The sequence below is a fragment of the Amblyraja radiata genome, chromosome 5 (genome assembly GCF_010909765.2).
Source record: "Amblyraja radiata isolate CabotCenter1 chromosome 5, sAmbRad1.1.pri, whole genome shotgun sequence".
Taxonomy (NCBI): Eukaryota; Metazoa; Chordata; class Chondrichthyes; order Rajiformes; family Rajidae; genus Amblyraja; species Amblyraja radiata.
Genome location: NC_045960.1, coordinates 4,279,900 through 4,304,598, shown reverse-complemented (window position 1 = coordinate 4,304,598; position 24,699 = coordinate 4,279,900). Strand labels below are relative to the sequence as shown.

At 44.5% G+C, this 24,699-nt stretch overlaps 1 protein-coding gene across 1 annotated transcript in view; it reads right to left on the bottom strand.

Moving 5' to 3' along the window:
- Positions 1 to 24,699, bottom strand: part of LOC116972889 (dynein heavy chain 8, axonemal-like) — a 574,435-nt gene that overhangs the window by 87,324 nt on the left and 462,412 nt on the right. Inside the window, exons 78-80 of the mRNA XM_033020476.1 lie at positions 23,566 to 23,721; positions 21,704 to 21,859; positions 15,552 to 15,734 (exon numbers count right to left, since the gene is read on the bottom strand). Of these exons, the coding sequence (XP_032876367.1) occupies positions 15,552 to 15,734; positions 21,704 to 21,859; positions 23,566 to 23,721 (495 nt within the window). The remainder of the gene's footprint in view (positions 1 to 15,551; positions 15,735 to 21,703; positions 21,860 to 23,565; positions 23,722 to 24,699) is intronic.

Sequence of the window (24,699 nt, the reverse complement as noted above, 5' to 3'; positions counted from 1 at the left end):
ACTTTCAGTGACTGATGTACAAGGACATCCATGTCTCTTTGTACTTCCCCTTTTCCTAATCTGACACCATTCAGATAATAATCTGCCTTCTTGTTCTTTCACCAAAGTGGATAACCTCACATTTATCCACATGAAACTGCATCTGCCATGCATCTGCCCACTCACCCAACCTGTCCAGGGAGGACGGACGGAGCCGCGGCTCGAGAGACTAACAGAGGCTAAGAGGTTTGCCACGCACTGCAAGGGAGCAGTGGACCAGACAGGAAGAGCGGACGGAATTACCACTAGACAGCCAAACCAGTAGGTAATTTACGGCTGGGGTGAGTACTTTCCCATTTATAGGAGGTAGGATTATATAAATAAGGGGTGTATCAATACAGTAATCCGGGTAGGGGATTCTTAAATAGGACCAGTTAATTACTTATATAAGATGGGCGGCCAGGAGATGTGCCAATACTGTGAGATGTGGGAATTTGTCGACACCATTGATGTAGATGATCCCTACAGCTGCAGTAAGTGTTTGAGGCTAGCGGAACTCGAGCTCCGCATTGATGAGCTGGAGACCCAACTTCATACGCTGCGGTACATCAGGGAGGGGGAGTATTACCTGGATGTTTTGTGCCAGGGGATGGTCACACCGACCAGTTTAACTAATTCAGTAGTTAGTGAGCAAGGAAAGGAAGGTGTGGCCATAAGCGAGGCAGGTAGGGGGAACCAGGAGGAGATGCGGCAGGAGCCACAGCCCTTGTCCCTGACGAGCATGACCGAGGCTCTTACTCAATGTGAGGACGGGATCAGGGGCTGTGGGAGGGATGAGCAACCTGGCTGCAGCACCGTGGATCAGGGGGCCATTCAAGAGGGGGGAGTTAGAAGAAATGCCGTTGTGATAGGGGATAGTATTATTCGGGGGGTAGATAAGGTTCTCTGCGGCCAGCAGAACATGTCCCGAAGGCTGTGTTGCCTACCCAGTGCTAGGGTTAAGGATATCTCTGCGATGCTGGAGAGAAATTTGCAGAGGGAGGGGGAGGATCCAGTGGTCGTGGTCCATGTGGGGACCAATGACATAGGAAGGACGAGGAAGGAGGATCTGCTGAAGGAGTTTGAGCAGTTAGGGAATAAATTAAAAAGCAGAACCTCGAGGGTACTGATCTCCGGATTGCTACCTGAGCCACGGGCCAAATCGGCGAGGGTACGTAAAATTAAAAAGCTGAATGCGTGGCTCAAAGACTGGTGTGGGAAAAATGGGTTTGGTTTCTTGGGCCACTGGCACCAGTACTGGGACAGGGGGGATCTGTTCTGTAAGGACGGACTTCACCTGAACGGTGCTGGGACTGGGGTCCTGGCAAATCATATAACTAGGGCAGTAGAGAGGTCTTTAAACTAAGTAGCGGGGGGGAGGTATCAAGGGGGGTAATAACGGCAGGGGTAGAGGAAATAGAGCAGGGTATCAGTGGGGAAGCGGAAAATCAAAATGTGACAGGAGGATCCAGAATGTGTGAAGATAAAGCTCTAGATGTAAAAGGGGCAAAAACGGAAAGGAAGGGTAGTAAAAATCATCTGAAAGTGCTTTATCTAAATGCACGGAGTATTCGAAATAAGATAAATGAATTAACGGTGCAATTAAGTATATATAGTTATGATATCGTGGCCATTACGGAGACATGGCTGCAAGGGGATCAGGACTGGGAGTTAAATATAGAGGGGTACTCGACAATTAGAAAAGATAGACAGGAAAGAAAGGGAGGAGGGGTGGCCCTTTTAATAAGGGAGGGAATAACGGCAATAGAGAGGAAGGATATTGCGTTGAAGGATCAGGATAGTGAAACAGCTTGGGTACAGATAGAGAATAACAAGGGGAAAAAAACACTAGTGGGTGTAATTTATAGACCTCCAAATAGCTGTGACGCTGTTAGTCAGAACATAAATCTGCAAATAGTTGACGCATGTAAAAAGGGAACTGCTGTAATCATGGGGGACTTCAATTTTCATATTAATTGGGCAAACCAAACTGGGCAGGGTAGACTAGAGGAAGAGTTTATAGAATGTATTAGAGACGGGTTCCTAGAACAGTATGTCACAGAACCGACAAGGGGGGAGGCAATCTTGGATCTGGTCCTGTGTAATGAAGCAGGATTAATTAAAAATGTCATAGTTAGGGACTCGTTGGGAACAAGTGACCACAATATGGTCGAATTCCATATTCAAATAGAAGGGGAGCAGGTTGAAACTCAGGCTAGGGTGCTTAGTCTAAATAAGGGGGATTATGAAGGTATGAGGACTGAGCTGATCAAAGTTGACTGGGATAGCAGACTCAAGAATAAGACGGTACATGAGCAGTGGTGTACGTTTAAGGATCTACTGTATAACCTTCAAGAAAAATTTATTCCTATGAAGAAAAAAAGGGGTAAGGGTAAGAACAGTCAGCCATGGCTCAGTAAAACTATAAAGGATAGTATTCGGCTGAAGGCAAGGGCATATAAGGTAGCCAGAGATAGTGGGAGGGTAGAGGATTGGGAAGCATTTAAAGGTCAGCAAAAAATAACTAAGAGATTAATTAAGACGGGGAAAATAGACTATGAAAGGAATTTAGCGAACAACATAAAAACTAATAGTAAGAGTTTTTATAGCTATATAAAAAGAAAAAGGGTGGCTAAGGTGAACGTTGGTCCATTGGAGGGTGAGACTGGAGAGTTGTTGGTGGGGAACATGGAAATGGCAAAGGCATTAAACGAGTATTTTGTATCAGTCTTCACCATAGAAGACACAAAAAATATTCCAACGCTGGATAAACAGGGGGCGGTAGGAATGGAGGAGCTAAATACTATTAAGATCACCAAGGAGGTGGTATTAGGGAAATTAATGAGACTGAAGGAGGATAAATCCCCTGGGCCTGATGGATTACATCCAAGGGTCTTGAGGGAGATAGCGGTGGGGATTGTGGATGCATTGGTGATAATTTTCCAAAACTCCCTGGAGGCAGGAACGGTCCCAGTGGATTGGAAAATGGCCAATGTAACACCTATATTTAAAAAAGGAAGTAAACAGAAGGCGGGTAACTATAGACCGGTTAGTCTAACATCGGTGGTGGGTAAAATGTTAGAGACAATTATTAAAGAAACACTAACGGGGCACTTGGATAAACATGACTTCATCGGACAGAACCAGCATGGTTTTGTGAAGGGGAAGTCCTGTTTAACGAATCTGCTCGAATTCTTTGAGGAAGTAACAACCCGGGTGGATAAAGGGGAACCGGTGGATGTGGTATACTTGGACTTCCAAAAGGCTTTTGACAAGGTGCCACATAAGAGACTATTGCTAAACATAAAAAATTATGGGATTGGGGGTAATATATTAGCATGGGTAGAGGATTGGCTAACAAATAGGAAGCAGAGAGTGGGGATAAATGGTTCATACTCGGGATGGCAACCGGTAACTAGCGGGGTTCCGCAAGGGTCGGTGCTGGGACCCCAGTTGTTCACAATTTATATAAATGATTTGGAGGAGGGAACCAAGTGTAATATATCAAAATTTGCGGACGATACAAAAATGGGAGGAAAAGTAGGGGATGAGGAGGATAGGAAGAGTCTGCAAAAGGATATAGATAAGCTAGGTGAGTGGGCAACAACTTGGCAGATGAAATTTAATACTAATAAATGTGTAGTCATTCACTTTGGGAAAAAAAATGATAGGGCAAGTTATTTTCTAAATGAGGAGGAGCTGCGTTGTAATGCAACGCAAAGGGATCTAGGGGTATTAGTACATGAATCACTAAAAGTTAGTATGCAGGTGCAGCAAGCAATCAGGAAGGCCAATGGAGTTTTGGCCTTTATTGCTAGGGGGATTGAGTATAAAAACACGGAGGTCTTGCTGCAGCTGTACACAGTATTAGTGAGACCACATTTGGAATACTGTGTACAGTTCTGGGGTCCATACTTAAGAAAGGATGTACTAGCCCTGGAGGCAGTGCAGCGAAGGTTTACAAGATTAATTCCTGCAATGAGGGGATTGACATATGAGGAAAGGTTAAGTAGGCTGGAACTCTACTCTTTGGAGTTTAGAAGAATGAGAGGCGATCTCATTGAAACATATAAGATCGTGAGGGGCCTTGATCGGGTGGATGCACCGAGGATGTTCCCAATGATCGGGGAAACTAGAACTAGGGGACATAGTTGCAGAATAAGGGGGGGCTCTTTTAAAACTGAGATGAGGAAGAACTTCTTCACCCAGAGGGTGGTTAATTGATGGAATTCACTGCCCCAGGGAGCAGTGGAAGCAGAAACGTTAAATATATTTAAGTCTAAAATAGATGGTTTTTTAGCTGCCAAGGGGATAAGGGGCTACGGGGAGAGCGCAGGGATATGGACCTAGGTATGGTTAGTATAGTAAGACCTGAGTGATCTCCTGGACAAGTGTCGATCGCCTGGATTGGGGTCGGAGAGGAATTTCCCGGATTTTTTTCCCGAATTGGACCTGGGTTTTTATCCGTTTTTTTGCCTCCCCCAGGAGATCACGAGGTTCTTGGGGTGGAGAGGGGTGATAGCGGTATAAAGGGGAGGGTAGTGTCTTGTGTTCTGTGTCTTGTGTCTACTGTTTGTGGGTAAGTGTGTCTGTTTAGTGTTCAGCCATGAGCGAATGGCGGTGCGGGCTCGACGGACCTGGTGGTCTACTCTCGCACCTACTTTCTATGTTTCTATGTTTCTATGTCCAAGTCACTCTGCATCCTCATAGTTCACACTGCCACCCAGCTTTGTGTCATCTGCAAATTTGCTAATGTTACTTTTAATTCCTTCATCTAAGTCATTGATGTACTGTATATTGTAAATAGCTGCTGTCCCAGCACCGAGCCTTGCGGCACCCTACTGGTCACTCCTGCCATCTCTGGACAGAAGGAATGGGTGACGTTTCGGATGGAGATTACTTTTGACTTCTTCAAAATGTTGTACCTTCTACATCCCAAGGGAATTCACCTCCATCATCATGGCTGCAGTCTACTCTTGTCCTGGAAGACGCCCCGGCTAGCACTGGAGGAGCTACATCTTGTGCACAACAAACACAGGTTTTGTGTTGGGGAGGTCTTGCCTGACAAATCTGTTGGAATTCTTTGAGGAAGTAAATAGCAGGACAGACAAAGGAGTCAGTAGATGTTGTTTACCTAGATTTTCAGAAAGCCTTTGATCAGGTGCCACAGGTAAGGCTGGTAAAGAAGATACCCATTGTTTCCAGATACTAGCCTGGATAGCAGGTTGGCTGGATGGCAGAAGGCAAAGAGTGGTAATAAAGGGGGAGTTTTCTGCTTGGCTGCCAGTGACTAGTGGAGTTCCGCAGGGGTTGGTGCTGGGGCCGCTACTCTTCACGTTGTATATTAATGATTTGGATGAAGGGATTGAAGGTTTTGTGGTCAAGTTTGCAGATGATACGAAAATAGGTGGAGGGGCAGGTAATGTAGAGAAAGCAGTGACTCTGCAGAAGGACTTGGACAGGTTGGGAGAATGGGCAGAGAAGTATCAGATGGAAAACAGCATAACGAAGTGTGGAGTCGTGCATTTCGTAGTAGGAATAAAGACGTAGACTATTTTCCAAATGGAATAGAATTCAGAAATCGGAGGTGCAAAGGGACTTGGGAGTGCTGGTGCAGAATTCCCCAAAAATTGCAAGTGGAATCGGTAGTAAGGAAGGCAAACACAATGCTAGCATTTATTTAATGAGGACTAGAATACAAAAACAGGGATGTAATGTTGAGGCTCTATAAGGCGCTGGTCAGACTGCATTTGGAATATTGTGAGCAATTCTGGGCTCCCTATCTGAGGAAGGATGTGCTGGCACTGGAGAAGGTTCAGAGGAGGTTTATGAGAATGATTCCAGGAAAGAGTAGGTTAACATATGATGAGTGTTTGACGGCACTGGGCCTGTACTCACTGGAGTTTAGAAGGATGAAGAGGGCCTTCATTGAAACTTACCGAATAATGAAAGGCTTGGATAGAGTGGAAGGTACACAAAAATGCTGGAGAAACTCAGCGGGTGCAGCAGCATCTATGGAGCGAAGGAAATTTCGGGCCGAAACCCTTCTTCAGACTGATGTGGGGTGGGGGGGAGAAGGAAGGAAAAAGGGAGGAGGAGGAGCCCGAGGGCGGGGGGATGGGAGGAGACAGCTCGAGGGTTAAGGAAGGGGAGGAGACAGCAAGGGCTAGCAAAACTGGGAGAATTCAGTGGATGTGGGGAGGATGTTTCCTCTAGTGGGAGAGTCTAGGACTAGAGGTCACAGCTTCAGAATTAAAGGACGTTGCATTAGGAAGGACACGAGGAGGAATTTATCAGAGGGTGGTGAATCTGTCGAATCTGTGAATCTGTCGAATTATTTGCCGCAGAAGGCTGTGGAGGCCGTCAATGGCGATTTTCAAGGCAGAGAAAGATAGATTTCTGATTAGTATGAGTGTCAGGGAATATAGGGAGAAGGCAGGAGAATGGGGTTAACATAGATCGGCCATGATTGAATGGCCTAATTCTGCTCCTATCACTTATGAACTTATGAACACCAGACGGTGTATAGCAACATGTAGAAACAAAGAACTGCAGATGCTAGTTTATACCAAAGATAGACACAAAATGCTGGAGTAACTCAATAGGTCAGGCAGCATCTCTGGAGAAAAGGAATAGGAGACGTTTCGAGTCGAGAGTCAGGGGAAAGGGAAATGAAAGATATAGACGATGATGTTATATAGCTATTAATGACTATGATATAGTTGGGATCACGGAGACATGGCTCCAGGGTGACCAAGGCTGGGAGCTGAACATCCAGGGATATTCAATATTCAGGAGGGATAGAGAGAAAGGAAAAGGAGGTGGGGTAGCGTTGCTGATTAGAGAGGAGATTAACGCAATGGAAAGGAAGGACATTAGTTTGCAGGATGTGGAATCGGTATGGGTAGAGCTGCGAAACACTAAGGGGCAGAAAACGCTGGTGGGTGTTGTGTACAGGCCACCTAACAGTAGTAGTGAAGTTGGAGATGGTATCAAACAGGAAATTAGAAATGCGTGCGACAAAGGCAAAACCGTTATAATGGGTGACTTCAATCTACATATAGATTGGGTGAATCAAATTGGCAGGGGTGCTGAGGAAGAGGATTTTTTGGAATGTATGCGGGATAGTTATCTAAATCAACATGTAGAGGAACCAACGAGAGAGCAGGCTATTTTAGACTGGGTATTGAGTAATGAGGAAGGGTTAGTTAGCAGTCTTGTTGTACGTGCCCCCTTGGGCAAGAGTGACCATAATATGGTTGAGTTCTTCATTAGGATGGAGAGTGACATTGTTAATTCAGAAACAATGGTTCTGAACTTAAAGAAAGGTAACTTTGAGGGTATGAGACGTGAATTGGCCAAGATTGACTGGCAATTAATTCTAAAAGGGTTGACGGTGGATATGCAATGGAAGACATTTAAAGACTGCATGGATGAACTACAAAAATTGTTCATCCCAGTTTGGCAAAAGAATAAATCAGGGAAGGTAGTGCATCCGTGGATAACAAAGGAAATCAGGGATAGTATCAAAGCGAAGGATGATGCGTACAAATTAGCCAGAAAAAGCAGCATACCGGAGGACTGGGAGAAATTCAGAGACCAGCAGAGGAGGACAAAGGGCTTAATTAGGAAAGGAAAAATAGATTATGAAAGAAAACTGGCAGGGAACATAAAAACTGACTGCAAAAGTTTTTATAGATATGTGAAAAGAAAGAGATTAGTTAAAACAAATGTAGGTCCCTTGCAGTCAGAAACGGGTGAGTTGATCATGGGGAACAAGGATATGGCAGACCAATTGAATAACTACTTTGGTTCCGTCTTCACTAAGGAAGACATAAATAATCTGCTGGAAATAGCAGGGGACCACGGGTCAAAGGAGTTGGAGGAATTGAGTGAAATCCAGGTTAGCCGGGAAGTGGTGTTGGGTAAATTGAATGGATTAAAGGCCGATAAATCCCCAGGGCCAGATAGGCTGCATCCCAGAGTACTTAAGGAAGTAGCTCCAGAAATAATGGATGCATTAGTAATAATCTTTCAAAACTCTTTAGATTCTGGAGTAGTTCCTGAGGATTGGCGGGTAGCAAACGTAACCCCACTTTTTAAGAAGGGAGGGAGAGAGAAAACGGGGAATTACAGACCAGTTAGTCTAACATCGGTAGTGGGGAAACTGCTAGAGTCAGTTATTAAAGATGGGATAGCAGCACATTTGGAAAGTGGTGAAATCATTGGACAAAGTCAGCATGGATTTACAAAAGGTAAATCATGTCTGACGAATCTTATAGAATTTTTCGAGGATGTAACTAGTAGCGTGGATAGGGGAGAACCAGTGGATGTGGTGTATCTGGACTTCCAGAAGGCTTTCGACAAGGTCCCACATAAGAGATTAGTTTACAAACTTAAAGCACACGGCATTGGGGGTTCAGTATTGATGTGGATAGAGAACTGGCTGGCAAACAGGAAGCAAAGAGTAGGAGTAAACGGGTCCTTTTCACAATGGCAGGCAGTGACTAGTGGGGTACCGCAAGGCTCAGTGCTGGGACCCCAGCTATTTACAATATATATTAATGATCTGGATGAGGGAATTGAAGGCAATATATCCAAGTTTGCGGATGACACTAAGCTGGGGGGCAGTGTTAGCTGTGAGGAGGATGCTAGGAGACTGCAAGGTGACTTGGATAGGCTGGGTGAGTGGGCAAATGTTTGGCAGATGCAGTATAATGTGGATAAATGTGAGGTTATCCATTTTGGTGGCAAAAACAGGAAAGCAGACTATTATCTAAATGGTGGCCGACTAGGAAAAGGGGAGATGCAGCGAGACCTGCGTGTCATGGTACACCAGTCATTGAAAGTGGGCATGCAGGTGCAGCAGGCAGTGAAGAAAGCGAATGGTATGTTAGCTTTCATAGCAAAAGGATTTGAGTATAGGAGCAGGGAAGTTCTACTGCAGTTGTACAGGGTCTTGGTGAGACCACACCTGGAGTATTGCGTACAGTTTTGGTCTCCAAATCTGAGGAAGGACATTATTGCCATAGAGGGAGTGCAGAGAAGGTTCACCAGACTGATTCCTGGGATGTCAGGACTGTCTTATGAAGAAAGACTGGATAGACTTGGTTTATACTCTCTAGAATTTAGGAGATTGAGAGGGGATCTTATAGAAACTTACAAAATTCTTAAGGGGTTGGACAGGCTAGATGCAGGAAGATTGCTCCCGATGTTGGGGAAGTCCAGGACAAGGGGTCACAGCTTAAGGATAAGGGGGAAATCCTTTAAAACCGAGATGAGAAGAACTTTTTTCACACAGAGAGTGGTGAATCTCTGGAACTCCCTGCCACAGAGGGTAGTCGAGGCCAGTTCATTGGCTATATTTAAGAGGGAGTTAGATGTGGCCCTTGTGGCTAAGGGGATCAGAGGGTATGGAGAGAAGGCAGGTACGGGATACTGAGTTGGATGATCAGCCATGATCATATTGAATGGCGGTGCAGGCTCGAAGGGCCGAATGGCCTACTCCTGCACCTAATTTCTATGTTTCTATGTTTCTATGTTTCTATGTAGAGATATAGAACAAATGAATGAAAGATATGCAAAAAATGATTGACGATAATGACATAGTTAGTTGTTAGGTGAGAACAAGTTACAGACAATGAGACTCGAAAAGATGAATTTGAAGCTGGTACAACTTGGGGAAAGGGTGGAGAGAGAGGGAATGCAGGGGTTACTGGAAGTTAGACAAGTCAATGTTCATACCACTGGGGTGTAAGTTGCCCAGTCTACGTTTGGTGTCACCGATGTCTAAGAGTCCACACCTTGAACAACGGATACAGTAGATGAGGTTGGAGGAGGGGCGTGAACCTCTGCCTAACCTGAAAGAACTGTCGGGGTCCCTGGACAGTCGAGGGAGGAGGTATAGGGACAGGTGTTGCATCTTCTGCAGTTGTAGGGAAAGGTACCTGGGGAAGGGGTGGTTTGGATGGGAAGGGATGAGTTAACCAGGGAGATGTGGGGGGAGCTGTCTCAACAGAAGGCCAAAAGGGGTGGAGATGTGAAAATGTAACTAGTGGTGGGATTCCGTATTATCTGGCGTATTATCTATTTCCTTCATCATCATTAAGTTTCAACATATCTTTCATTCATTTGTTTTATATCCCTATATATCACAGTCTATATCTCTGGTTACCCTATCAGAATCGGGTGGGGGGAGCGGGGGGGTTAATAGATTGGAAAAGCATGGGTAAAGTTAAAGGGAAAAGTGCACAGCAGAGATTACCAAAATCTACAGGATAAGAAATAGGACAGGAAGTTTTAAAACACATCAGATTCCAACGTCAGGCAACAGTGGGACCATTGTGGGAAGAAGGGTGGTAAATACAGAACGCAAGGTATTATATCTAAAAGCATGCAATATACAAAGCAAGGTGGATGAGGTTTTCGCGCAGTTAAGGGTCTGTCCCACTGTACGAGGTAATTCAAGAGCTCTCCCGAGTTTAAAAAAAATTAAACTCATGGTAAGTATGTAGAATGTACCTAGCGGGTACGTCGGAGCTCGGGACATAGAAACATAGAAATTAGGTGCAGGAGTAGGCCATTCGGCCCTTCGAGCCTGCACCGCCATTCAATATGATCATGGCTGATCATCCAACTCAGTATCCCGTACCTGCCTTCTCTCCATACCATCTGATCCCCTTAACCACTCGTAGCAGCTCGTAACGCTAACGGCAGGTACTCGGGAAACGCGGAAACTCGTGAAGTTTTTTCAGCAAAATGAAAAATGTGCACGAGAGCCCCGAGTACCTACGAGCGGCTATTACCTTAATTCTCCGAGTTCGAATCGGGGAAACTCGGGAGAACTCTTGAATTACCTTGTACAGTGGGACAGGCCCTTTAGATATTGGCAGGAATGATGTTGTATGCATCACGCAGTCATATCTGAAAGAGGCTCGGAGCTGGGAGCTGAACATCCACGGATACACATCCTATCAGAAAGAGAGAGCAGCAGGTGGGCAGAGGGGATGGGGTGGCTCTGTTGGTAAGGAATAAAATCCAATTCTTAGCAAGAAACGACATTGGATCAGAAGATGCAGAATCCTTGTGGGAGTGGAGTTAAGAAAGGGCAAGGGTAAAAAGACCCTGATGGGAGTTACGTACAGGCCTCCAAATAGTCGTCTGGACCTCAGGTATAAATTACATCAGGAAATAGAAAATACATTTTAGAAAGAAAATGTTACAGTGGTCATGGGGGATTTCAATATGCAAGGAGACTGGGAAAATCAGGTTGGTACGAGATCCCAAAAGGAATTTGAAGAATGCCTACAAGATGGCTTCTAATGTAGCTATGTGTAGTCGAGCACACTGGGAAAAGGCAATTCTGGATTAGGTGTTGTGTAATAAACCAGACCTGATAAGGGAGCTGAAGGAGAAGGAACCTATAGAAGGTTGTGATCATAATATGATAGAATTCAACCTGACTTTTGAGAGGGAGATGCTGATATCAGATGTATCAGCAGTATTACTCTGGAGTAAAGGTAACATCCTAGGCAAGAGTGAGGAGCTGGCTACAGTAGATTGGAACAGGACCCTTGCACGAATGTTGGTGGAGCAGCAATGGCAGGAGTTTCTAGGAATAATTCAGAAGCAGTAGGATCTGTTCATCCCCAAAGACTAAGAAACATACCAAAGGGAGAATGAGGCCACCATGGCTGACAAAGATAATCAAAGATGGCATAAAAGCAAAAGAGAAGGCTTGTAACATGACAGATTAGTGGAAAGCTGGAGTATTGGGAAGCTATTAAAAACCAACAGAAGGCAACTAATGAACATGGCCTTGTTAGATATCTTGGCATAGATTGTATCAACCTGAAGTTGGAGACAAACAGACTCATTAAGTGAGGACATAGAAAGGGACAACATAATGATGGCATTCGTAAATGACAGTTTAAGGAGTAAATTGAACCAAAATAAGAACGAGAAAGAGGAACTCAACAGAGGAGGACAAAGGGGGTTAATCAAGAGGAGGAAAAAGAGCATGAAAGAAAGCTTGCAGGGAATATAAAAACAGACTGAAAGCTTCTTTAGATATGTAAAAAGGAGAAGATTAGCGAAGACAAATGTAGGTCCCTTACAATCAGAGACCGGTGAATTTATAATGGGAAACAAAGAAATGGCAGAACAGTTAAACGAGGACTTTGGCTCTGTCGTCACTAAGGAAGACACAAACAATCTCCCAGAAATACTAGAGGACCATGGATCTAGCATGAGGGAGGAAATGAAGGGAATCCACATTAATCAGGAAATAGTGTTCGGTAAACTGTTGGGACTGAAGGCAGATAAATCCCCAGGGCCTGATGGTCTGCATCCCAATCAAGGTGGTGGCCCGAGAAATCGTGGATGCATTGGTGATCATTTTCCAATGTTCTCTCGACTCTGGATCAGTTCCTGTGGGCTGGAGAGTAGCCAATGTAACTCCACATTTTAAGAAAGGAGGGAGAGAGAAAACGGGAAAGTATTGACCAGTTAGCTTTAGTGGGGATGATGCTTGAGTTGGTTGTTAAAGATGTTATAGCAGCGCGTTTGGAAAGCAGTGACAGGATCGGTCAAAGTCAGCATGGATTTATGAAGGGGAAATCATGTTTGACTAATCTTCTGCAATTTTTTGAGGATGTAACAAGTAGAATGGAACAGGGAGAGCCAGTGGATGTGGTGTATCTGGACTTTCAAAAAGCCTTTGATAAGATCCCATACAAGAGACTAATGTGCCAAATTAGAGCACATGGTATTGGGGGTAGGGTATTGACATGGATAGAGAACTGGTTGGCAGACAGGAAGCAAAAAGTAGGAATTAACGGGTCCTTTTCAGAATGGCAGGCAGTGACTAGTGGGGTGCCGCAAGGCTCGGTGCTGGGACCGCAGTTATTTACAATATATATTAACGAATTAGACAAAGGAATTAAATGTGACATCTCCAAGTTTGCAGATGACACAAAGCTGGGTGGCAGTGTGAGCTGTGAGGAGGATGCTATGAGGCTGCAGGGTGACTTGGATAGGTTGGGTGAGTGGGCTGATGCATGGCAGATGCAGTATAATGTGGATAAATGTGAGGTTATCCACTTAGGTGGCAAGAACAGGAAGGCAGACTATTATCAGAATGGTGTCAGATTAGAAAAGGGGAGGTGCAACGAGGCCTGGGTGTGCTTGTACATCAGTCACTGAAAATAATCATGCAAGTGCAGTAGGCAGTGAAGAAAGCTAATGGCATGTTGGTCTTCATTGCGAGAGGATTTGAGTTTAGGGAGCAAGGAGATCCTATTGCAGTTGTCCTGAAGAGACGGCACCTGGAGTATTGTGTGCAATTTTGGTCTCCTAATTTGAGGAAGGACATTATTGCTATTGAGGGAGTGCAGCGTAGGTTCACCAGGTTAATTCCCGGGATGGCGGGACTGACATATGATGAAAGAATGGGTCGACTGGGCCTGCATTCACTGGAATTTAGAAAGATGAGAGGGGATCTTGGAGAAACATAATACATTTTTAAAGGATTGGACAGGCTAGATACAGGGGAAATGTTCCTGAAGTTGAGGGAGTCCAGAACCAGGGATCACTGTTTAAGAATAAGGGGTAGGCCATTTAGGACTGAAATGAAGAAAAACATCTTCACCCAGAATTGTAAATCTGTGGAATTCTCTGCCACAGATGGCAGTGGAGGCCAATTCATTGGATGTTTTCAACAGAGTTAGATTTATCTCTTAGGGCTAAAGGAATCAAGGGATATGGGGAAAAGGCAGGAGCGGGGTACTGATTTTGGATGATCAGCCATGATAATATTGAATGGCAGTGCTGGCTCGAAGGGCCGAATAGACCTATTTTCCTATGTTTTTATGTAAATCTTTTCCCCTTAAACCTACGTCCTCTGGTCTTCGATTCACCTACTCTGGGAAAGAGAATCTGCATCTACCCAATCTATTCATCTCATGATTTTATACACCTCTATAAGATCACCCCTCATCCTCCTGCGCTCCAGGGAATATGGTATGTTGCCTTCATAGGCCAGGACATTGGCTGCAGCTGGTTAGTCCGCACAGATTATTCTGGACGCTACACTACATGACATGGTGACAAAAGAGAGTGCAGAAGAGACTCACCAGGACGTTGCCAGGACAATGGCCTAAAGCCATCATTATAGGGAACGATTAAGTTGGTTGCCGTTATTCTCACCGGAATGTAAAAGACCTAGTTCAACATTTATAAAATTATGAGGGGCATCAATTGGGTAGTCAGAGTATTTACCCCCAAGGCAGGGGAGATTTAGATGATTGGGCACAGGTTTGAGGTAAGAGGGAGACATTTAATGGAGATCTGATGAGTACGTTTTGAGTATGGTGGTTATCTATAATGAGCTAAACAGAGGAGGTGACTAAACTTTAGACTTTGGAGACACAGTGTGGAAACGGGTCCTTCAGCCCACCGAGTCTATGCTGACCAGCATTCACCCCGTACACCAACACTACCCTACACACCAGGGACAATTTACAATTTACAGAAGCCAATTAACCTACAAACCTGTACATCTTTGAAGTGTGAGAGGAAACTGGAGCATCTGGAGAAAACCTGAGAGGGGATCTTATAGAAATGTATAAATTATAAAAAGACTGGTCAAGCTAGATGCAGGAAAATGTTTCCCAATGTTGGGGGAGTCCAGAACCAGGGGCCACAGTCTAAGAATAAAGAGGAGGCCATTTAAGACTGAGGTGAGAAAAAAACTTTTTCACCCAAATAGTTGTGAATTTGTGGAATTCTCTTCCACAGAGGGCAGTGGAGGCCAATTCACTGGATGAATTTAAAAGAGAGTTAGATAGAGTTCTAGGGGCTAGCGGAATCAAGGGATATGGGGAGAAGGCTGGCACGGTTTACTGATTGTGGATGATCAGCCATGATCACAATGAATGGCGGTGCTGGCTCGAAGGGCCGAATGGCCTCCTCCTGCTATGTATTCTATGTTTCTGTGTTTCTAAAACCCATGGTCAAACTCCGTATAGATAGCATCCCGCAGTCAGGATTAAAACCGGGTCTCGGGTGCTGTAAGGCAGCAGCTCTACCACTGTGCCACTGTAGACATGGATGTAATATCAATGTTGAAAAGGAAGTTGGACAGGTACTTGGATAGGAAAGGCATAGAGGGACACAGGCTTAATGCAGGTGAATAGGATCACCGTAGGTGGGTTCAAGATCATCATGGAAAACATGTGTAAAATCACGAAGGGAAAAGACAGGGTCTTTTACCAGAGGTGGAGAACGAGGGCCAAAGTACCCTTTTCTGTGATTCTATTTATGTTAAAATCTGAACAGCCTGAAGAAAGAGCTACACACACTTCTATATTCCATTCATATCAGTAATAGTTATACTAAAGTAGTGGATGTGGAGGAATGATGTCTCTGGCACAACTAGCTAGATTCATTAGCCACTACTACCTGCATTAGCTTGGCAGTTTGAAGTATTGTCCCAGTGCCCATGACTCAAGGTTCGGAGGAGTTTCTGAGATTACCTGTTTCTCCGTTAGGATGACTCGGCCAAGCAGCTGATTCTCAAGACCCTTAATGGTCACAGTGAAGTCAATGATAGATGTCTTGGCACTAATCTCTGGAGTGTAGGCAGGGTTTGGGAGCTTTGTGGTAATATACAACATGAATCCAGTCATCACATCAGTTTCTTTATCTCCCACTTTCACCTGCAGAAAAACAAACCACAATTAGTGTGTTAAATTATAAGGGGAAAAGACGGGGTAAATGCACAGAGTCTTTTACCTAAGGTACGGGAATTTAAAAAAACAGATTAGTTCAGTTTAGTTTATTGTCACGTGTACCGAGCTACAGTGGAAAGGTTTTGTTGTGTGCTAACCAGTCAGCAGAAAGACAATACATGATTACAATCGATCCATTTACTGTGTATAGATGACCTATGTTTAAGGTGAGTGGGGCAAGATTTTACACAAACCTGAGGGGCAACTTTTTCACAGAGGATTGCGGGTATAAGGAGTGAGCTGTCAGAAGAGGTAGTTGAGGCACATACTGTAACAGCATTTAAAAGACACTTGCACAGGTACATGGATAGGAAAGGTTTGGAGGGATATGGGCCAAACACGGGTAAATGGACTTGCAGAGCTTGGATGAGTTGGACTGAAAGGTCTGTTTCTATGCTGTATGACTCTATGACCCTATGACTAATATTTTTACTCTCTGCTATACCATCCTATCCCTCCCTTCATGGTGCAAGTTCAATCTTTACCAGAGGCAGTTCTTCAGGAATGTTAATCATTCTTCTTCTCCATTTGGCGAACTAGTTATGGACTGAAAGTATTTAATGGTATTACAACACCATTTAAACTGCATTTGAACATGTACATGTGTCGGAAAGGTTTAGAGGTATACGGGGCAAACGTGTGCAGGTGCGACGAGTGTAGATGGGGCATCTTGGTCAGCATGGGCAAGTCGGGCCAAAATCCCTGTTTCTATGCTGTGTGACTGTATGTCTATGATTCTGAGAGCTGGAAGATGGTAATAGTCCGATTGGAAGATGTTTTGTCTGTATGGACATCTCTAGTTGAGCTGAGAAATTCTATTATGCTATAATCCGGAATTTCATAAATGTTTTGATCCAGCAGTTCAAAACATAGCAGCATAAGTGTATCTCATCAGAAATCTGTGGCCTCATCAACAATGGCCATAAATTCAACATCTTTTGTGGAGAGGGTGAGGGTTCAGTTACAGGTATGAAAAACACAGGTTTTTGTGAGTTTTGTCAAATTCTGGATGCAAACGTTTACATTAGACACACCTAGGAGTTCACAAAAGAAGACACATAGTGTTGGAGTAACTCAGTGGGTCAGGCAGCTTCTCAGGAGAACATGGCTAAGGGACTTTTTGGTCGGGACCCTTCTTCACACTGATGTTAGTGCAGGGTGGGGGGGGGGGGGTGGTAGAGAGGAGAAAATACGTCCAAGTCCAGGTGGGCCACAGAGAAGGATAGACAGAAGGATGCATATATGGGGAAGACGAGAGAGGGGAAGGATTACGTAGTTACCTACGTAGTCAAGTTGGTAGGGGGCATTGGTAGGGGGTGCTGCTCTGGCAGCAGCCATGTCAGCAGCGCGTCAGTTTTTACAACTTTTTTTTATTTTTTAGTATGTTTTAAAGTATGTGCTTAATGTTCCTTTGTGTGTTTTGTGTGGGGGGTGGTGTGGGGGGAACCGCTTCAGTCGCCTCCTCCATGGAGAGGCCTTTTTGAGGCAGTGACTCCTGTAACCCATGATGGACTGGGCAATTTTTACTTATTTTTGCAATGTTCTTTGTTCCTGGGCATTCAGGTTGAAAGCTAGTCCACGATGCTCTCTACTGTACACCTGTAGGAGCTCTAGGGAGTATTCATTGACATACGGAATCTCCTTCATCTTCTGAGGAAGTAGATGCTTTGATGGGCTTTCTTTCTGATTGCATCAATGCGCTGGGTCCAGGACAGATGTTTAGAGATATGCACGCAGAGGAATTAGATGTTTTTGACTCTCTCCACCACTGTCACATCAATAAAGTCAGATTTGTCGCTCCTCGACCTTCCTCCAAAGTCAACAATCAGTTCCTTGGTTTTACAGGTGCAATGAAAGATGAGGACCAGGGGAACTCCATCCATGGAGCATCTGGGGGGAGGGGGAGTGAGAGCTCCACTACAGGACACAGAGGAGACACGGCTGAGGGATCTATCTATGACAGCAGAGGGGAAACCACATTTACAAAAGGACGAGAACATCTCGGATGTCTGAGATTGGAAAGCAGCATCTTAGGAGCATAAACAGCGGCGACGGAGATATCGAGAGTAGGGGATAGCATCAAGAAGCAGGGTGGGAGGTATAGGTAGTCCTGATAACTGTGGGAGTGGGTAGCTTTGTCGTACAGATCAATCAATAGTCTGTCCTCTGTGATGGAGACAGAGATCGAGGAAGGAGAGCGAGTTGTTAGAGATAGTCCAACCAAAGTTAGTGGTAAAGTAAATAATATCACGGAGTTCTGCATGCATGCAGGAGGCAGCCCCAATGCAGGAGGCAGCCCCAATTCAGTCGTCGATGTATTGGAGAAAGAGTTGGGGGCTGGGACCAGTGCACATTTGGAACAAAGACTATTCAACATAACCGACAACAAGGCAGGCATAGTTGGGGCCCATACAAGTGCCCAAGGCTACACCTTTACTGTGGAGAAAGTGAGAGGAATCAAAGGAGAAGTTGTTGAGGGCGAGGACGAGTTCCATCAGGTGAAAGGTGAATGTTGGTGGAGGAAAATTGATTGGGCCACTGTTCAAGGGTGAACCAGAGGTCATCACATCTGCCTGGTGGTGGTTGGAGGTATAAAGTGACTCGACGTCCATGGTAACGGTGAGGCAATGGGGGCCAGGAAATTGGAAGTTATTGAAGAGTTAAAGGGCTTATTAAAGAGTTAGAGGTGTCTTGGATGTAGGTCAAAAGTAACTGGACAAGGGGGGGGATAAGATGGAATCAAGCTGGTTCTACACCTTGAAGTTCGCAAACATCATCCCAAGGTTGTTATACAATTTCAAGCAAGCTTGGAATTGTTGTTATAATTGAAGTCTGAGCCTTGAACAGACTTGAGCAGCTAAACCTTAATGTTCCCTTACATAAAACAACTGACAACAATAATTGATTTTCTTTTTAATAAATGTTGGCTATTTAAGGCTGGTAGTGGGAACGTCTCTTAATGTCGTTACTATCATGCCTCAGCAATCTGATAAAAGGACCCAAAGGTTTTCCATTTCTCCAATGATTGCTAATGTGATGCCATTTGTAACTAAGCTGCGAATGCTAATGCTTTTAGGCACCACAGCTACTCACACTAAACAGCAAGGTGTATCATTTGAATAATACACAGCCATAATTTGGACAGGTTACTTACTGTAAGCATTACATCAAAACCTGTGCTTTTTATAAGAGACAAAGGCAGGTCACATGGAAATAAAAGCCACCTCCAAATATTCCAAATCATTCATCATCCTTACTTGAAATGTATCACATTTAACAAGAACATAGAACAGGACAGCACAAGAACATGTGCCAACCAGGTTGCTAAGATCACTTATCCACATACACATAATCCATATCCCGTTATTTCCTGCATATTCATATGCCTATCCAAAAGTCTTTTAAATGCCACTAACGTATAGATGCCGACCACTTCCTCTGTCAGCGCATTCCAGGCAATCACCACCATCTGTGTAAAACAAGTTGCCCCACACATCTCCTTTAAACTTTGCTCCTTTCACCTTAAAGTCTTGTCCACTAGTATTTGAGAATCCATCCTGGAAAAATAGTTCTGATTGTCTACCCTATCTAAAGGGCCTGTCCCACATGGACGAGCTAATCCACGAGTTTAGAAGACCCTAGACGGGTTGATAAAAATGTCAAGGTCGTGTTGACTCGCCAACACCTCCTACGACCTCCTACAACCTCAGTCTTCCACACCTAAGACCAACTACGACTAGCTACGAGTGGAAAATGGTCACATGATAAAATGATGTCATGTCTGCATTTTTTTTCTACGACTACCATCACAACCTACTACGACCTACCTACGAGTAAAAAGTATCCATTTTTTCCATGCCGACCTTTTTTTTACTCCTGGACATTTTTTTATCAGGCTGGAAAAAACGCCGTGACCTGCTTGAGACCACGAGTACGCAGAGACCACTCACGAGCATGAGGAAGAGTTACGAAGACCTCCTACGACCTCCTACAACCTCGTGGCGACCATGCTGCGAGAATGAGTCGGCAAACTTGGCAGAGGTCGCCAATTAGGTCGTGAAAGTGGGACAGGGGCTTAAGCCTCTCATAATTGCATGTACTTCAATCAGATCTCCCCACAACTTCTGGCATACCAGACAAAACAATTCAAGTCTGTACCTGTATACGTGTAGCTAAAACCCCTCAACCAGGCACCATTCTGGTTACCATTCTGGTAAACCTCCTCTGCACCTTGTCCAAAGGCTCCACATCCTTCCTGCAATGGGGCAACAAGGACTGCATACGATATTCCAAATACAGCCCAACCAAAATCCTATAGAGCTGCATCATGACTTCTTGACTCTTATACTGAATGCCCCAAACTATGGAAGGAAGCATACCATAAGTCTGCTTTCCTACTCTATCAAATTGTGTTGCCACTGTCAAGGAGTTATAGACTTGAATCCCAAAATTCCTCAGTCCTGTTAAGGGTCGTGCCATTAATTGTCGATTTTCCCCTTGTAATTGCCTTCCCAAAGAGCAATATCTCTCACTTACTGGAATTAAACTCCATCTGCCATTTCTCCACCAATTTCTGTAACTGATATATATCCCACTGTATACTTTGACACCCTTCCTCACAGTACACAATCCCAGCAATCTTGGTGTCACCTGCAAACTTAATAACCAACCTTCTACATTTATGGCCAATCCATTGCTATATATATATATTCACAAACAGCAGAGGTCCCAGCACAGATCCCTGCGTAACTCTACTGATTGCAGTCCACCAGCCTGAATATTGCTTTCCACCACAAATCTCAATCTTCTATCAGCAAGCCTATTCCGAATCCATACGACCAAGTCACTATCAATCCCATGCACCTTAATCTTCTGGACCAGCCCACAATGGGGACTTTCTCAAATGCCCTACTAAAATCCATGTCAACAACATCCATCAACCTACAGTCAGTGATCACCTTTGTCACCTCCTCAAAAAACTCAAATCAAGTTAGTAAAGGGCCTGTCCCACCAGCATGCGATTGCATGCATCTAGCACGACCAAACGTGGTCGCTTGAGGCGTACGGCCGTGCGGGGCCAGTCCCACTTCGAAACGCAGAGGCGTATGGAGTTGTGCGGGGCTGGTCCCGACATCGTGCGGGGCTCAGAAAATCCCGCACTGTCCGAAAATTCTGCGCGCCAACGGCCTGTCGGCCCGCAGGGGCAGTGAGCGCGTACGCAGCATCTCGACGGCGTACGCAGTGTCTTGACGGCGTATGCCTAGCGTGTGGCGTTGCATGATGACCTCACCGCCCGACGCCGTGCGACGTCCAAATTCAGTTGGCCCGCCTCCTTCCCAGCTGATTGGTGAGTACGACGTAAATTACGTCACGCGTGAACTTACCGCGTACTTAGCGCGCGTACTTACCGCAAACTTAGCGTGAACTCCGCTTCCGTTTGGTCGCGCTAGACGCATGCAATCACATGCTGGTGGGACAGGCTCTTAAGACACGACATGCCCTGTACAGAGCCATGTTGACTGTCCCTAATTGTCCCATTCTTTCCAAATGGGAGTAAATATTATCCTCAAGAGTCCTCTCCAATAGTTTCTGTAGCACTGATGTGAGGCTAACCAGCCTATAACTCCCTACTTCAATTTTTAAAGAAAGGCACACCTCCTCTATATCACTGTTGGGAATAAATCAGGGGATACACTAGTTAATAGCACTGTGGGGCTGCAATAATGATAAGGCCAGCAGCAGTTGAAGAGGTGGCTTGCCATCATCTTCTCAAGGGGAATTAGAATTGGGCAGAATTGCTGGCTGTGGGAATACAATCATTATGTCATGGTAGCATTTTAGATGAAATGAGTTGTAATTTGTGAACATTGCAAAATCACACTACAAAATTAACTCACCTTATAGGTGGTCCCACTTTTGATGAAGTTTTTCTCCAATACGTTATCTAAAGCAGGGTCCAATTCCTCCTGTACATCTTCCAAAAGCATTGGTCGCCCAAGTGACAAGGAGTCCTCCAAATGATTGCGAAAATACTTGTGATTAAGGTATGTTACCTTTGGAATGAAAATAATCTGTGTTTAGAACTCCACCTTAATTCGTATATGTCCGCTCACTACTCTAATCAAATGCCGTAAATGCAATACATTGCTGCCTCTCGTGTTGGTTAAACTGAGGTGCCATTAGGCCGATGAAATTGGAAATCAAACCCTACCAAATCTTTCAAAGTTGTCCCACAACACAATACGCTTTTCACCATTTTCACACAAAGGATGGTGGGTGTATGCAACAAGCTGGCAGAGGAGGTAGTTGAGGCTGGGACAATCCCATTGTTTAAGAAACAGTAAGACAGGTATATGGATAGGACAGGTTTGAAGGGATATGGACCAAACAAGGGCTAGTGGGACTAGTGTAGCTTGGACATATTGGCTGGTGTGGTGGGCAAGTTGGGCCAAAGGTTCTGTTTCCGCACTGTATTTCACTCTATAACTCGATGACTCTAAACAGGCCCTGGAATCTGTTGAGTCAATGCTGACCATTTTTATTCCCTGCCCCACGTCCTCAGCAACTCCACCCGATGCTAATACTCCTCAATGCGCAAGGGGTAGCCAATAAACCCAGCAACCCACAAGTCTTCGGGATGTGGGAGGTAACCTGCAAACCAAGAGGAACCCTATGCAGTGATGCCATCACAGGGAGAATGTACAAACGCCACAAAGACAGCACCCAAGGTCAGAATGTAACCCGATTGTCTAGTGTCTAAGGCAATGGCAATACCAGCTGCACCACCATGCCACTTTTAAATGGCACCACAAATATTATAGCCATGCATCATGACCAGATGTGTCCTGTCCAATTTCACAACAGGTGTGGCTTCCATTAAAATGGACATAAGTAAATGAACACATGTCCAAGATTGATTTGATGCACAATTTGTTTCATAGAAACATAGAAAATAGGTGCAGGAGTAGGCCATTCGGCCCTTCGAGCCTGCACCGCCATTCGATATGATCATGGCTGATCATCCAACTCAATATCCCATCCCTGCCTTCTCTCCATACTCCCTGATCCCTTTAGCCACAAGGGCCACATCTAACTCCCTTCTAAATATAGCCAATGAACTGGCCTCAACTACCTTCTGTGGCAGAGAATTCCACAGATTCACCACTCTCTGTGTAAAAAATGATTTTCGCATCTCGGTCCTAAAAGACTTCCCTCTTATCCTTAAACTGTGACCCCTAGTTCTGGACTTCCCCAACATCGGGATTTATCTTCCTGCATCTAGCCTGTCCAACCCCTTAAGAAGTTTGTAAGTTTCTATAAGATCCCCCCTCAATCTTCTAAATTCTAGCGAGTACAAGCTGAGTCTATCCAGTCTTTCTTCTTATGAAAGTCCTGCCATCCCAGGAATCAGTCTGGTGAACCTTCTCTGCACTCCCTCTATGGCAAGAATGTCTTTCCTCAGATTAGGAGACCAAAACTGTACGCAATACTCCAGGTGTGGTCTCACCAAGACCCTGTACAACTGCAGTAGAACCTCCCTGCTCTTATACTCAAATACACTGTGTTCCACATACACTGTGTTCCAATCCATTTTACTGGTGAAAGCAACCATTGGAACCTAAACTTTTGTAAAGAAAGGGGAGAAAATTGGAGAAGAAAATAAACTATATATGACATGAATCAGAGTATCTCATGTTGTGCTTCTTGTGGTGATTCACACGCTGATTAATACATATTTATACAGCTGATGCATTTCTACCTGTAGATCATTATTTAGTTCCTTCTTCTTGATCCAAGATTTCCCCTGTGTCTGAGGGTCAATGAGAAGTGGGTATCTGGTTGCTTTGGTCACAATGATGCCATTCTGAACTGACAAGTCATCACTTGGCAGACCCTGCAGACTCCACTCACCGATCTACAAAAGTAAAATCACAGAGGCTTGTAGCAAGGGCATGAAGTGAGTCTGACCAGAAGCATCATTCCTTAAATGACCAATTTAGATTCAGTCAAAGATCTGGAAATAAATTGTGGATAGCCACAACATGCTGGAGTAACTCAGCGGGACAGGCAGCATCTCTGGAGAGAAGGAATGGGTGACGTTTTGGGTCGAGACCCTTCTTCAGACTGAGAGTCGGGGGAAAAGGAAACAAGAGATATAGACAGTGAAGTAGAGAGATATAGAACAAATGAATGATATGCAAAAAGGTAACGATGATTAAGGAAACAGGCCGTTGCTAGCTGTTTGCTGGGTGAGAATGAGAAGCGTTTGGCCTCAGTGACAATGGAGGAGGACCAGGACCAAAAGATCAGTGTGGGAATGGGACGGGGAATTAAAGTGTTTGACAACCAGGACAAATAAATTATAACAGATACTGGGATATAGCTATTTATGTTCTAATAGTACCGGTCTGGCAGTCCACGGGTTTGAAATCAAATCTCATCATAATAGGTAATAAAGTGACAGGTACAAGATTATTGCAAATTCCCAAATGCCTCACTAATTATTTTCCATTTCCATCTACCCATGTACAGTATACATGTGACTCCAGCCTCACATGATCTTGATAATATTTAATAGGCAAAATAAAACTGTCTTGTCAGTAGGAGGCAATATAAAATTCTAGGTGCAAATAGATACAATAAACAATTAGATCACATTATATTTTTCCAGTTCAAACACATTTCTTAAATTGCAATCATGGAATATGACTGCACAGGAGACATTTCTTCAGACTCAGTTACAGATATTCAGACACAAAGATCCAGCCCTACATGGCCTTGAGAATCCTAAACATGAATACGCTTCCTCCTTCAGTTCCAGCAGTCTATCCGTGCCAAAGTGCTGTTTGGTAGGGAGCATCAACATTTATATCAAGAGTTGGGCGAGTCCAGA